Consider the following 16,095-nt stretch of genomic DNA (forward strand, 5'->3'; position numbering starts at 1 on the left):
AAGATCCACAAAATGAAAGAATGATAAATTATATCTCTCAAAATGAGAAACTTTTGCTTGTAAAAGCTCATGTGAAGAGAATGAAAAACACCAATAAATTGGACAGCCTAGAAGAAATGGATAAATTCCTAGAGACATACAACCTACCAAGCCTGAATCAAGAAGAAATAGAAAGCCTGACCAGATCTATAATAAATAGATTGAATCAGTAATCAAAAACCTCCCAACAAAGAATGTGTGCGTGTGTGTGTGTGCATGCTCAGTCGTGTCCGACTCTTTGTGACCCCATGGCCTGTAGGCCACTAGTCTCCTTATTTATGGGATTTTTCCAGGCAAGAATGCTTGAGTGGGTTGCCATTTCCTCCTGCAGGGGATTCTCCTGACCCAGGGATGTCTTCTTCGTCTCCTAAATTGGCAGGTGGATTCTTTACCACTGAGCCATCTGGGAAGCCCCCCAATAAAGAATAATCCAGACCAGATTTCACAGGTCATTTCTATGAAACTTTTAAAGCAGAATTAAATACCAATCTTTTTAAAATTCCTCCCCAAAAATAGTAAAGGAGGGAAACTCACTTTATGAGGGCAGCGTCACACTGATACCAAAGCAATTTTGAGCAATTCAGAGGTGTCATACTTCCTTATTTCAAAATATATCACAAAGCTACAGTAACAAAAAATAGTTTTGGTACTTGTATTAAAGCAGATATATAGAGCAATGGAACAGATTAAAGAGACCAGAAATAAGCACACATGTAAATGGTCACCTGATTTTTGACAAAGGTGGGAAGAATACACAATGGGGGAAGAATAGTCTCTTTAATAAATGGTGTAGGGAAAACTGGATATCCACACACAAAGAATGAAATTGGATCCTTACACCATACGCAAAATTTAAATCAAAAAGTTAAACAGAAGACCTGAAGCCATAAAACTCCTAAAAGAAAACACAGGGGAAAAATTTCTTGGCAATGACTTCTTGGATATAACACCAAAAGCCTAGGTAATAAAAGCAAAAATAAACAAGTGGGAGGACATCAGACTAAAGGGCATCTGTACCATAAACAATCTACAAAATGAAAAAACAACCTACAGAATGGGAGAAAATCCTTGCAAAACATGTATCTGATAAAGGGTGAGTATCTAAATCATATATGAAATTCCTACAACTCAATAGTAAAAAACAAACAAACAAAAACCCAATAAACCTATTTTTAGAATGAGCAAAGGAAGTGAACAGATGTTCTGAAAATAAGATATGAAAATAAGAATCAGGTAAATGAAAAGATGCTCAATGTCATTAATCATCAGGAAAATGAAAATCAAAGCTACAATGAGCTATCACCTCACACCTTTAAGGATGGCTGTTACAAAAAAAAAAAAAAAAAAGATAAGTATTAACCAGGATATGGATAAAAGGGAAAACTTGTACACTGTTGTTGGGAATGTAAATTGGTACACCTACTGTTGAAAATAGCATGGTGGTTCCTACAAAAATAAAAAAAAAAAAGTAGAACTACCTTCTAATTCAACAATCCCACTTTCGTATATATCTTTAGGAACTGAAATATTCTGCAATCTTATGTTCACTGCAGCATTTTTCACATAGCCACATAGCCAACACATGGAAACAAGCCAAGTGTTCACTGATGGATGAATGCATAGAGAAGTTATAGTACATACTTCCAATGGAATATTATTCAGCCTTAAAAAAGAAGGAAATCCTGGCACTTGTGACAACATGGATGACCCTAAAGGATATTATCCTTAGTAAAAGCCAGACAGAAGGACAAGTACTACATGACTACTCAACTTATACGCAGAATCTAAACTAGTCAAACTCACAGAAGTAGAAGGCGTAATGGTGGTTACCAGGGACTGGGAGGAAGGGAAACGGAGGGTTATTAGTCAATGGATGTAAAGTTTTAGTTTTGCAAGATGAATAAGCCCCAGAGCTCTACTGTATAGCATGGTGCCGATAGTTAATAGCATGCCTGAGTTATACGTTTAAAAATTTGCTAAGAGGGTAGATCTTATGTTGTGTTCTTACAACAAACTAATCATAATAAAGAAGGTGGGAAGAAACCTTTAGATGTGATGGAGGTGTTTATGGCACAGACTGTGGTTGAGAGTTTCACAGGTATATACTTATCTCCAAAATCATCAAGTGATATACATTAAATATGTACAGTTTTTTATATGTCAATCATACCTCAATAACATGCTTTAAAAAAAAAAACCTCTGAAATATTAACAGGAAAAAAAACACCACCTCTAATTAGAAAATGGTCAGGGACTTCCCTGGTGGTCCAGTTAAGATTTTGTCTTCCAATGCCGGGGGTGTGGGTTCAATCCCTGGTTGAGGAACTAAGATCCCACATGCCTCACAACTGAAAAACCAAAACATAAAACAGAAGCAATACTATAAGAAATTCAATAAAGACTTTAAAAAAAAGAAAGAAAATGGGCAAAAAGTGTGAACAAACATCACCAAAAAAAGGGTATGGAGATGACAAATCAGCCTATGAAAAATAATAAGTATCATTAGCCATCAAAGAAATGCAAGTTAAAACCACAATTAAATATTACTATATTTATCACAATCACTAAAGTAAAAAACAGTGACAACACCAAATGCTGTGGAAGATGAGGAGAAGCTGAATCATTCATATACTGCTGTTGGCACAGGCACTCTGGAAAAAGAGTATGGCAGTTTCTTACAAAACTAAAAATGTGCTGATCATAGGACCCCGAAATTTGTCCTCTGGGGCATTTATCCCAGAGAAAAGAAGCTACTGTCACACAAAATCCTGGAGGCAAATGTTCACAGAAGTTTCATTTCTAATAGTGCACATCTAGAAACAACCCAGATGCCCTTCAATATGTGAATGATTAAACAAACTGTTTACCATTATGGTAGCTCCACGGCATGGATAAAAAGAAGGACCCACAATAAAAAGAAGGACCCGAAATAAAAAGATGGACCTATTGATACAGTGACTTGAATGAATTTTAAGGGAATTATGCTGAGTGGATAAAACTGGTCCAAAAAGATACTAGTATATAATACCATTATACATGACATCCCTGAAATGACAAAGTTGAAGAAAAATGATTAGTGGTGATCAGCCCGCCTCTCCCCTAGGTGTGATTTCAGAAAGGCAACAAGAGTGATCCTGTGTGTTGAAATAGTTCCCTACCTTGACTGTGGTGGTGGATATGGACCCACACATATGATAAAACTGAATAAAACTAAATACATACACACATGAATACAAGTAAAACCAAAGAAACCCAAGTATGATCAGTGGATCTGCTCAATGCCAACATCCTGGTTATGACACTGTACCATAGTTCTGGGAATCGCTACCACTGTGGAGAACTGGGTAAAGGGTGCACAAGATCTCTTTATATTGTTTTTGAAACTGCATATGAATCTACAATCAGCTCAAAATACTTTAATATTATTTTAAAAGTGCAAATGTTCCTGGGCTATTTTTTATTGGATTATAGTTGCCTGACACTGTTGTGCGTTTTTGGTTTTGTTTTGTTTTGTTTTGTTTTTTTAATAAAGGACAATCCTCTTAAAAATGCCATGACTAGGGGCAGAAAGCTGTTTCATGATTTTTAAGAAACCACCTAGGTCCTGAGTGCCACTCCCTCACCTCGCTGTCAGCGACGTGAAGTGCGCTGCACAGTGCTGGAATTAGGAGCTGGAGAGCGATCCCCGGCCGCGGCCTGCGGTGCTCAGGTGTGTGTGTGTGTGTCTATAGGTGGGCACTGGTGTGGTGGTGAAAAGGAGACAGCCAAGGGAGAGCTACGCCTCCCACACTGTCGGGGAGGGTGGCCGGCTGATGAAGGTGCTGTGCTGAAAGCCAGGGAAGGGTTTCTGGAAGGTGCCGGCGCCTCAGGAACGCCCTCCTGCTGCTCTCTCCAGGAGGCCGTGGGCGGTGGCTGAACAGCCCGGGTGCAAGGACTGAATCCCAGTTCACAGGGAAAGGTGAGTGCGGGACGCGCGCGGGCGGTGCGGCCTCTGGGCAGCGGCCCGCAGGCGTGCTCCGCAGCTCAGCTAGCAGACGCGGCGCCGGGTCTTGGATGCTGCAGCAAAGGCGCCAAGGAGACTCCGAACGCTGCGAGCGAAGCGTGGTGGCCGGGGAGGGTGGGGCCGCCCAGAAATCCTGGCGGCGCCAGCCGGGTAGCTTCTGCAGGCCCGGGGCGCGCACACGCGGGGCACGTGGGTGTGGGGGAACCGGCGCCGCTGGGCCTCCTTCCTGCAGCGCCGCGGCGGCCGGGTGCCGGCGCTGGAGGAACCTAGAGTGGGGTGCCCGCCCCGCGCAGGCGGCCCTCTCAGCCCCAGCCCAGCTGGCAGGCGAGGGGCGGGGACCGCACCAGGGCCCGGCGCCTGGAGGCGCTCTCCGCGCGAGTCTCTTACCCAGTGCGGGGACGGGGGTGGGGTGGGGGGGACCTCCTTCCCGCGCCGGTGCGGGAATCCTGGCGGCTTTGTCCGGGGATGTCTGGGGGCGCGGGAGGGAGACGAAGGGACTTCCCTACCTGCCAGACTCTGGCATGGAAGAAAGACTGGGATGGACAGAGCCTGGTCGGAGCACCAAGGGGCTTCGCAAGCTGCACCCTCAGCCCAGTCGGGAGACCGGCGCGGGGGGACCGGCGCAGGCCGGTGGGCTCCACGTGGGTGGACCCCGAGCTGGGCGCAGTGGTAGGGTCGCGGGTCGCCGTCGCGTACGATCCCCTACGCCAGCGCACGAACGCGGGCATATAGCCCCTGCCACCCGCCAGTGGAGGGGCTGGCGCCGGGAGCGCGCGGGGAAGGGCAGGCGGCCGTGTTGGGTGGGTGGCGGTGGGGGGCGGAGAGAGGGGGGCGGTTCGCGACTGAGGTGTGGCCGCGGGGGAGGGGGCGGGAGGCGCCGCAAGGCTTTGGCCCTGCTGCCGCAGCAGCCCCGCAGTCCCCGCCCGGCTCTGAGGAGGCTGCGGCGCGCGGCGAGGTGCCTGCCGGCCGCACTGCGGTCCCAGTCGGCGTTAACCTGCCCGCGGATTAAAAGCAAAAGGCAAAAAGAGTCCATTAAAGGGGCGTGGGCGGGCAAAGACTTTTGCCGGTTCCAGCTGGCGCTAAGAGGTTGGCCGTGGGGACGTGGGAGTTGCAAGGTACCGCCAGGTGTCATAATGCGGGGAGGTGCCTCCACCTGGGTTAAGCTGCCCAGTACGCGACCTGAGCCGGGAAGATCTTGAAGTCGGGCATTACCCTTCGTAGTCCTAAACCTAGCGTTAACCCTTTCCCACCCCCACTCTACACACCTTCAAATTCTTATTACTCTTTTGAGCGCTCAGTATTACCAGCCTCATTTTATGTGAAAAACCAGGACACATTCTTCCCTCTATTAACCTCTCCGTGCCGAAGACCCCAGAGGCAGCTCTCCATTGCCCTAAGACGTGGTCACTCCAAACCCACAGTGAGCGGCTCCTGGGCTCGGCTTTTGCTCCACAAACTCACTCGAGTGCCACCGGAGGATGCTGAAGGCAATGTCTCGGCGGCCGCCCGGCGCCGGTGAGACTACCGCGCCATTCAGTGTGGACGGGCCTCGCGTCCCCCTCCCCAAGCGAGTGAGTCGGCCCTGCACGGACACTTGGTCACTCCCTTTCTCTTTCACTCCCTCTTGGGTAGCGCGCGTTTTCTCTGCAGAGCGTGACCTGGTAGACAATGAACTCGGATTCCCTGAGAACCCGCTCGCTCTTGTCCCGTGGGCCTCCCGACATCTCTGCCCTTCACCGCGGCGGGCGCTGTGTGGGCACCTGGACCGCCCTGGTACCTCGGTTCCCAGCTCTCTCCTCCCCGAGAGGCGGGAGAAGGGCCTTTCCGAGTTACCTGACTCAGGTCAGCAGCCACATGGAGGCCTTCCCCCTCGCACTGATTCCCAAGGGCAGAGCGCATCAAAGTCCGAATCGTCTGTGGCACTCACCTCCGCCCAAGCGGGGCAATCCCCTGGTGTGTGTGTGTGTGTGTGTGTGTGTGTGTGTGTGTGTGTGTGTGTGTGTGTGTGTGTGTGTGTGCGCGCGCGCACGCGGTACGCATGTAACCGCACAGAGTAAATTTCAGACGTGAAAGACAAAGCATTTCATGCAAAGATGGCCCAGAGTTCTAGTAAAACAAACAAACAACACCAACACCCCCCCACCCCCAAACACCACGTCTCGAGGTATGGAGTCAGGGCTTGCCGCCTGCGGAGGCTTCTAGAACGTCTGCATCCTGGAGAAGGGATTTTAACTCTGCATCTCCGCCAGATCCGCTTGGAAATCACCTCCTCTGAAGATGCCGCAACAAGTGGCCCCGCCACCTACCCCGGGTTACAGCGTCTTGATCCCCCAAGTCCCCCTCCTCCATAAGGAGTAGCTGACTGGGATCGGCAGATGGGAGTGAATGCAAGGAGGAAGCCTTTTATTTTCAATTGTGAAGATTCTGTCTGCGTCCTGTGGGCTGGGATTCTCCCGTCACCATCAACCTCCAACGTTAATGTAGTGGTATCATTAACACTTGGAAATGGAAAGCTTACCCATCTTCCTATTAAAAAGGTGTTGATTTTTAACCAAGCATTTTCCTCTCGACAGACTTACACTTTACTGATGGGATTTCCCCCAGCCTTTTGCGGTTTGGAGAAGCGGGGTGGTGGGGGACGTAATGGTAGCAAGGCATTTATTTTCAAAACAGATACTTCTTCCCTTCTCCCCACCCAATTTACGAGGGTTAGATTCTAGGCTTCCTCAAAGGTGCCCTCTCTAGGTTTGTGCCAGAAGCTTTACTGGTAAAGCCCTTTGTGTGTGTGTGTGAGGGGGGTGTCAACCTGCCCATCACTTTTCCCTGCCCAGCGAAACCCAAGTACCAAGGGGTCAAGGTTCCACACCGTCACATTCCTGTTAGGGCCTCGGGGACGCAAGACGGATTGCCGGGCAGGTCGAAGTGGCGAACAGAGGCGACAGCGTCCAGGAACTAGGAGCCTCGGTCTTTCTCCCGGCGGTTTCCTGGACTCAACTGAGCGCCGCGGCGACCTCGACTAGAAACAGATTCCCCGCCCTAGCCGAGTACGAAACTCCTTTGGACAAAAGTTTGAGAGAATCCAGCGCAGAGCCAGCCTTCTTCCAATCTCGTTATAACAAATAATCTTATAAGTTTACCCACATAACCACGCAAGCGGGGAACAGGCACCCAGATTCGCCACCCCCACGTGGTGTTGGAGTTGGCGCAGACGCGCCCGCGGTCACAGCGGGGAACGTGACACCGCATTTTCTCTGAATTCCTGCCTTCTAGGGTGGTGCGGCCGGGTGAGAGGGCCTCAGAGAGGTGGGAGAGAGGCTGCGGAATCCATCCGCTCTGCAGAGGCATTGGGGCTCTAGCACAGCGCGCAACTCCGGGGGCTTTCCCACGGCCCCATTCTCCGACTTGAGAAAAGCAGTGGTGGTTATGGGTGATTAATAGCCGGGCTTCCCACGACCGTGCGGCGCGTCCTCGCCAGCACCACTAGCGTAGCCGTTTAATCTGACCTTTATTATGAGCCAAGCGTTCCCACAGGCTGGAAACTGGATTCGCACCCCAAGACCGTCCTCTAACCGCCCCCACCTTGCTTCCTGAGGAGGGTCGGAGACTTGCAGCTCTCCCGTGGTGCCCCTTTCCTCCTCCAGAGGAAGCAGGCCCCAGCTCCTCTGAGACTAACTCGGGGGGCCAGCAGACATCCCCGGGGGGTCTCCCGGGCCTCCGAGTTGGACGGTGCCTGCAATGCATCGTCTTGGGTTCTCTCTAGCACATTGTGCCGGTATGCAGAGAGAAGGGGGAAAAAAAAAGAACCACTTTTAAGTGCCACAGGCATCTACGGAGTGGCGATGGTCTATGCAGAGCGCCGGTGCCTGGAGTTGTGGGGGAGGGTACCGCGGTCAAGGGCAGGTTGGGAGGCCGGTGAAGGCCGGCTGGCCGCAGGGGAACCCTTCCTCTCCGGGTTCAGGGTCCGGGAGCAAACCCCGAGCTGCGGCAAAAAGGGCTGGTAGGCTCTCCTGCACCCCCGCTTGCTCCCCCGCCTTCCCTGTGTCCCCCGGCTTTTCCAGGAGGAAGATGGGGTGCCCAGCGGGGGTGGGGCGCGCCGGGCCGCGGGGCCGGGCTGTCACGTGCCCCCCTCTCCCCGCACCCCCCGCCACTGCGGCGGGAGTTCCAATCAGAGCGCGCCAGGGGGCTCCTCCCGGGCAGGAACCACCCGGCTCGGCGGCGGAGGGTGGGCCGCCGTCACCTGACCGCCCGCCCCCGCCCCCCGCGAGTAAGGGGCGGTGGTAGCGTCTGCTCGGTTACAAATGGCCCCTCCCGCCCCGCTCGCCCGCTCGCTCGGGCTCGGCGCGGACCCGCCCGGGAGCACTCCTCCCGCCGGCTGCCGGCGTCCCGCCGCCCTGCCCGGAGCCGGCCGGCGGTCCCCACCAAACCCCGAGGGCGCTCCTGGCACCCAGCGCGGAGGCTCGCCCGCGGAGGTCGCCCCGGGAGACTGGACCGCGGCGGCGCGCGGCTTGCCTTCCCGCAGGTGAGTGTGCCGTGTGGGCGTGGGATGCTGCGGGGAGAGTGCAGGGGCGACGTGCGAGCCCTCGGCTGCGGACGCGGGTCCGTGCAATGCGCAGGTTAAGTTTGCAGAGCGAGTCCGAGGTCTCTCTCCATCTCAGCCTCCTCTTGCGGCTCCCGCGGGTTGGGGGCTCCAGCGAAAGCCTCGATTTGGGGGCCGGGGGGAAGGGCTTCAGGAAATTCTTGCCTTGAGATACTTGACAAAGGTTGAAAAGACATATCAGGTGGAGCTTGTAGCTACAGCTGATGGGGGTTAGACAGGTGCATTCGAGTTTGCCTGCGTTTGCGTGACTCCCGGGCGTGTAGGGTGAGCCCGAGATGGGGTGAAGCCTCTGCGGTGGGTCATTCCGTCCCCCAAAGCCACTTAGATGCCCAAGAGGAAAATTGCGCTGCTCTGAGGTGGTCACTGGATGTTACAGCAGCAAACCGGTGACCCCCGTATTTCTGATATGCTCCTGTAGTTAACAGAAGAGCAGGTGGCTTCAATAAAAAGTGTATGAAGCCTTAAGGCACCCAAAAGATATTCCATTTACCTTTTAACTTCTTGGCAGGATTTTGTATTAAAAGTGCTGAATCATGCAAAAAGACATGGAACGGGAAAATAATGAAATAATTGAATGAAAAATAATTTACTTCATTTTTTTGCTAAAGTTTTTCAAAGCTAGCAGTCATTTTTAAAATAAATGCTATAAGTTTAGGGTGTAGGCACCAGGTATTTTAAAATCATGTTTTAAGACTGTGCTCTTGGCGTTCTGGCTGTCGGTTGCTTTTCTGTCTTTAGAGTGAGTTGTATCTATTCATCTAATGCCACTCTACTGCCTCAAAAAAAAAAAAAAGCCAACCCAAGACATGTGTTTTTTTTTTTTTTTGGTGTGTCCATGATTGTAAAGGGAGTGGACGAAATCAGTCCTTGGAAATAAAAAACTCCTTCGTTGATAAATGCGATGATGGACAATTTGATTTGTCATATGCCTCTGAAGGGAATATCAAGCTGATAACATGCAGGCTGGAGAGAAACAGAAACAGGAGTTGCCCATCGAGGAAGAAATGAGCTGTAATCCAATTGTGTTCAGTAAAAGAGCTGAAGGGAAGTGATTCCACCTTGGGAGCCTGAGTCCGCGATGGTGGAGATGGAAGGGTGCCGTTTTTGATGCAAGTTCTGCAGTCAGACACCAAGTAGCATAAAGATGATTAAAAAAAAAATCGGAGTGAGAATGAGCAAAATGGGTGTGTCCAAAGACAGCTCTTGCCCATTTACTCTGTCTGAACTGCTTATGGCCTGCTGACTCATAAGGAAACCAGCATGCTTCAGGAGGGTTGGATTTGACTTCTAGATAACCATACCTGTAAAAAAAAAAAAAAAAAAAAAATCTTTTTTAAGGAAAAGAAAATGTTTAACAGAGACATCCATAAACAGGAAATCTTGTCTCCTCCTCACATCTCTTCTTGAGGGAGGTTTTCCCAATTCCTTGACTTGTCACCTTCATTCCAGTCCCTGTCGTCCATACTTGTGCCCGGAACATTTGGGTTGACACCAGAGATTTTCATCTAAATCTTGACATGAGAAATAGTGGCACTCCTACGAATAGGATTATTTCAAAGGTGTTTGTGAAGGATGCCGAAACCCTGGACTATGAACGATTAATTGAGTTTTCTTTGCAGCACAGTCTCCCTTGACATGGCATGCAGGGGCAGGGAGCCCCACCCTGTTTCCGAGCATCTGCATGAAAGGCCAGGGAAGGAATTCGACAATTGCAGTGGTGCAGAGAGAGGCAGTTGCTAGACTTGGGTGTGAATGTTTATTTAAATAATCACTAAAAGGTTGGGGGCTAGGCTTCAGTTCATAGGTAGGTCTTGGAAAAGCACAGTATTATTCCGTGTCGCTTGTCAGCCTGTGAAAATATCCATTTAACTTTGAGAGGTTGGTTTGGAAGAAAGGGAGTCTGAAGTGAATGCTGCTTTCCCCATTTTAAGATCCTGGGGTTACAAGACACTCTTGGAAGGACAAATATCAAAGCATCTAGTGAAGCCCCAAAGAGTTCTTTGTGCTCTGGTATTCTTGATAGAATTTCTTTATCAAAGTAAGTGTTTTAGAGAGGTTTCCTTTTCAGGCAATAAACCTGCTTGTGGAATAGACAAGCACCAGGCATCTCAGAACAGAGATGCACAGCGGAAGCAGGAGGCAGATGAATGAGTTTACCTTTTGCTGCTTGGTCCTTCCATCAGAAGCCAGTCATGTCATGTCAGGTGAGAGGAAAGCCATTCCTGCAACAGGACGAGGCGATTTCAAACCTTATTTCCAGTCTATGGGAAAGAAAATATTTTGCGCCGCTCTGAAGAAAGAGGCATTCACTTATTGTCATTTAATTCATTTATTGTCATAGTCCTGCTAACCCGCGTCGTCTACTGCAGACAGTGGGTCTGACCGTGAGGAAGAGAGATAGCAAGTTGACCTCTTTCCATTTCTTCAAAAAAAAACAAGAAAAAAATTTTTCAAAAGGATGCCCACTTGATGTTACCATTTATTAATGCAAATCACTTAAATAAGAAAAAATTCTACTTTTCCCCTGATGGCTGGAGTGAATGAATGCCTTTCAGAATCTGGATGTGGTGCCCATTTATGTAACAGGATAACTGTATCTCAGTAGTTATTCCAATCTGAGGTGAGACTCCAGGTGAAAACTGCATGTTCTGCTCAGATTGAATGTAAGTTCAAAGCTGCTGGGACCACCTTCTGCTTTTTGCCTTCTTCCTCTAATACTACCTAATCGTAGCACCTAGAAGGCTTTGCGGTCTCACCAGGAACACACAGTCAGGTAAATTGCCAATGACAACGGGTCATTCTAAAATCAAAATAGATTTCAGCTTCAGTCTAAACATTCCACTGGGGGGATGTCTCTGGCGCTTTGCTCAGACACCAGTGGCCCTGGTAGCCTGGTTTCAAAGAGAGACTTGTCCTAAGATTTGCAGCGATTATTTTGTGGAAGTTCGCTCTGCCCACTTGCATCGTAAATGGCAGAGCAAGAAGGTTCCAGAACACTGCCTCCTTGAGTTACAACAGTAACGTGTACACAGCATTGTATGAGGCGCATTCCAGAACTCCCACCTCCCGGTGACGTGAATGTGCTGCCTGAATAAACACCTGGGCTGCCTTGGCCTGCCAACAGATCTCATTTTTTATCATAAGAGATGGTTTTAGTGTACACTGAGCTTTTTTAGGACACTAGAGAGCCTTGTAGGATGGAGAGAGCCGTCTGATGTCTGACTTCTTTTAGAACCGGCCTCCAAGGATCTACCTTTTCCCTATGAGAGTGTCAGGTTATGTGTGTTTTTCAAGGAAATCAAAGAAAAACACACTTTGCTAAGCCACTTATTACAGGGAGTTGAAAGGTTAGTCATACTAGTAATATCATTGGCTGCAAGCATGTAAAAATTAAAAATTCACATATTTGTGGATGTGTGAGTGTTAGTAGGGAGTTGCCTTTAAAAAACTGGAAATCAGTGCTTTTTAAAAAATCATGTGATGTTAAGTACTTGCACATTCATCTCTGTAATATGAAAGAATACACTTCAGTATGCACAGTTTGCCACAAATGCACACATCCTACACAAACTGGAATTGCCACGTAGAATTACTTCGTTAATTATTTTGCAGTGACTTGGGGTAGTGGGGAGAGTTTTTCTTTTCTTCCTGGTGGATGCTAGGCTCTAATACTGCTGTGCTTAGGTATCTTAGCGCCTACAACGCTCAAGAAGGTGCAGTGAACATATACAGTCGTTGATATCATGAGTAAATTTTTTTTTAACAATATGTCCTCCTCTAGGTTGCCAGTTTAAAAGTAGTCATGCTCTAGGCTTTAGAACTAAAAGTATCACAAGAAACAGGTTTTGTCCAGATGTAGCTCGGATACATTTCTTTGGTCAAATTGAAGTAAATCACCTTTGCTTCTTGGGGCTTCCCAGGTGGCTTAGTGGGTAAAGAATCCGCCTGCCAGTGCAGGAGACATAAGGGACATGGGTTTGATCCCTGGGTGGGGAGAATCCCCTGGAGAAGGGCATAGCAACCCACTCCACTTGCCTGGTGCATGCATCTTTGCTACTCATGAAATTTGGAAGCTACCTGGACTGCTAATGACCTGAATATGTTGGTCTTACAGGTGTCCTTTGATATGGTGGATGGTGACTCTTCTCCTGCCTGCGAGTGGTGGTTCAAACTGTAAGTTCAGCAAACCGAATAATCAAATATCAGTAATCCTGGAGCTCTATGCAGAACCGTTCTTCCTGTTTTCATTCCTTCTGCCCAGGACTCTAGCCTCATAAGTAAGAGTCAAGACGGAAGTGACATCATCCCGTTGGGTAGGCGGAAGGATGTCCAACTTAGACCAAGTCACTCTGTTCAGTGTAAAGCAGTGTGACTGCCGTGACAGCCGTCCATTGGCGTTTTTCTCTACCCGTCCCTGTCGCATTCTTTTCCTGGTAACAGAATATGAACCTTTAGTGTCTGAGCAGTGCTGAATTGATCCTTCCCCAGATGTCACGCCTTTTTCTGTGGCCCTGCCCCTTCTGATCTTCTCCTGGCTCAGGCAGACAGATCCTAATACTTAGACACGTAGGAGCAGCATCAGATATGGCGGATGAAATCTTAAGTCTGCTGTGGAGCTGCCTGTCCTACCACATCCATTGAGCAAAATATTTCTTTAGCTCAGCTGATGAAGGTCACGCTCTCAGGACTGGTCCGCCTCAGTTATAAAATGGAAGGCATTACAGTACGCAAGAGACCGTTGCTCTTTCACACACAGACATTGGATGGTATGGGACTGTATAGATTTCCCGGGGATGGGTCACCTTCTCCACTTCTGGATGTCAGGTACTTCTCAGTATGGCTGTTTACTGTCTGTTCTCAGAAAGGGACCCAGAGGAAGACCCTTCCCTACTTCTGTAGAGACCTCAACATGTAATTTAAGATTTTTGGAAAATCCTTAGGCATTTCAGGCATTTATTTCCTAAATATTTCATCAGTGGTCAGGTTCTAGAAAGCTGGTGTTTATTAGGAAAAAAATCGCCCCTGCCGTCTCTTCTCCTTGCTTTTCTGTCTCCCTATCTCTGTTCCCTTTGCCCCAAATACGGCTTTCTGTGTAATTCAGTTCACTAAATATTTCTCCATTTTTGGTTTTGCTGCAGAGTTTATTGCTAGAATGGGTAATAGACTTTCAACACAAATAGTATATTGATCACTTGAAATCTTGTTTGAGCTTGACTGAATATACATAATGGGGTGTCAATCGGGGAAAAAAATCTCATAATAAATGGCAGGCGACTTATATTCATGAGAAAAAAAAATGGCTCAGGCAGCACACAAAATATCATGTTTACTGTAGCATGACAGACTGATTCCGCCAGTCTCCTCATGTTCTTCGGGCCGCTATTTAATAGGGTGGCTATTTACTAGCAAAGACAAGGTTAGAATACCAAGATTCTGGAACCATTCTTTCTTTGTTTATATGGGAAGGCATTTCTGCACACTCTATAGAGTATAAACATCTTCTCGAATCACAGCCAGCAAGAAAGATCTTTTCTACCTGAGGAATTCAGAAATTGCAAACAAATCTGTTGAAGTTGGTGTATATTTAAAATCAGATACTGATTTATGCAGTCCATATTTTTTAACTTTTTACCATGTGTGTATCAGTGCATACACTCGCTGTATGCAAATATCATTTCCAATGTGTACATGGGAGAGCACGGTATATTTAGAGAAAATCCTGCTTTACATAAATTATTTTTAAGAACCAAGCAGAGGAGTAGCCATGCGTTAGGAAAGCGCAATCTTTTTTTTTTTTTAATTTCCTATTGAATGCTAAGTAAAGGAATCTCAGCTTTAATGTATTAAATGTAATTCTTCAAAATCTGTTTTCTTGATAGAGCTGTGATTATGATGGCAAGTACTTTTGGGAAAGTAGTATTTTTTATTACCTTCTGATGCTGACTTTTCTCTGACTCCGTTGCTGCTGGTTGTCTGTGTGGAATCTGGCCCCAGAGGGAATGTGGGGTATTGTAGGAGCTGGCATCCGGCTTCCCCCCCAAAACTGTGTGGGGTACATTATACTGTCCCAGTCCACCGGGTGGGGTCAGCCTAGCTTCTGTTAGGAATTCTTGATCTCTTGTAAGTGAATGGAGCCAATGTGCTCTTTGCGTAACAGGTTTTAATTTGCTTTTTTTTAACAGCAAAAATCAAATAATACTCTTGACAATCAGACAATCATCTCTTCCAGTTCCTTTATGGTATTCAAGATTTTTAAAAGCAGATCATGGCAGAATTTTCACTTCTTAAATCACAGGTCATGTCCCAACAACTGGAAGAACCTACTTAGCACAGAGTGTGTGTAATAGAACAGATGAGGCCATGAAGGTATAAAAGACGTGACATCAGGCCCTGATCATATCTGCTGTTTTTCTGTAGGGCTTCGAGCACTTTTGCCTATTTTCATCTACTTCATTAAAATGCTTCTGATTTTTGTTTTTTGTTAAGGTTTCTGATTAGCAGTAAAAGAGAAATGCAAAGGTTGCTGAGAAAATGGGATTATCTGAGAACTAGCCAGTTGCAGAGATTCAACAGTATATGATTATAGGGGAGCTATAGATTTTAATGATACCTTTCGTAAGTAAAACATTTCCTCTATATCGTCCCTTATGTACGTATACTGTTTTGTGATAAGTTAGAAACAATTTATAATGTGTGCATTTTTTGCACAAAGAAAGGCAATCACATTCAATAGTTGAAGCTTGGGGAATTACGCTGGTGAGATTTTAGCAGAAACTACCTTATATGATATTTTAAACTTGGGATTTAGCTATTTGAAATATGTTCTTAACTTTTAACCTGCAGAGAAGCAAATGTTAAAACTTGAACTTATTGGGTGTCATTAGTAAAAGGGAAAAATATAATTGCAGGGCAGAGAGAATGGGAAGGAAAAAATTTCTCAGAAATCTGAGTCTAAAACCTGTATTTACAGTCCTTGCTGTTCTCTTAGATTTTGGATCATTTTACCGATTTATTATAATCAAGTGAAGGGAGAAAAAGAATAGGAATGAAGCAGAAGCTATGTGAACTATTTTCTGATTAAAATATATTCAAGATTACAAGTTGGTAATATAAGTACCTACTTTTAATAAATAGCTTTCTTACGAGTTTGTACCATCTTACAGTAAGAATATTTAAAGACAAGTTTAAACACATATCTTTTATAGACCTTATCAGTAGAACTGAAAACAATACCATATACTCACCAGGTGCTTAGTAAGCTTTTATGTTGTTGTTCTTGTTGTTTTTTAACACCTTTATTTAACACAAATTTTTAAAATATAGTTGAATTGGCAGCCATTTCAGAGAAATGGACGTTACAATTTCTGAGGTTTGATTTCTACATACGCTTAGTGAATGAACATCAGGAAGTAACTAAAACTCCTGGATTTTTGCTTGCCTGCAAATGCAGCATTTT

At 46.9% G+C, this 16,095-nt stretch overlaps 1 protein-coding gene across 1 annotated transcript in view; it reads left to right on the plus strand.

The window, feature by feature from the left end:
• Window positions 1-5,532: 5,532 nt before the first annotated feature.
• LOC139031314 (serine/arginine repetitive matrix protein 2-like) overlaps window positions 5,533-16,095 on the plus strand; it is a 126,635-nt gene continuing 116,072 nt past the window's right edge. The window contains exons 1-4 of the mRNA XM_070456155.1: window positions 5,533-5,557; window positions 5,693-5,884; window positions 8,101-8,561; window positions 12,754-12,812. Coding sequence (XP_070312256.1) covers window positions 5,533-5,557; window positions 5,693-5,884; window positions 8,101-8,561; window positions 12,754-12,812 — 737 coding nt within the window. The remainder of the gene's footprint in view (window positions 5,558-5,692; window positions 5,885-8,100; window positions 8,562-12,753; window positions 12,813-16,095) is intronic.

The sequence above is a fragment of the Odocoileus virginianus genome, chromosome 26 (genome assembly GCF_023699985.2).
Source record: "Odocoileus virginianus isolate 20LAN1187 ecotype Illinois chromosome 26, Ovbor_1.2, whole genome shotgun sequence".
In the NCBI taxonomy this organism is placed as follows: Eukaryota; Metazoa; Chordata; class Mammalia; order Artiodactyla; family Cervidae; genus Odocoileus; species Odocoileus virginianus.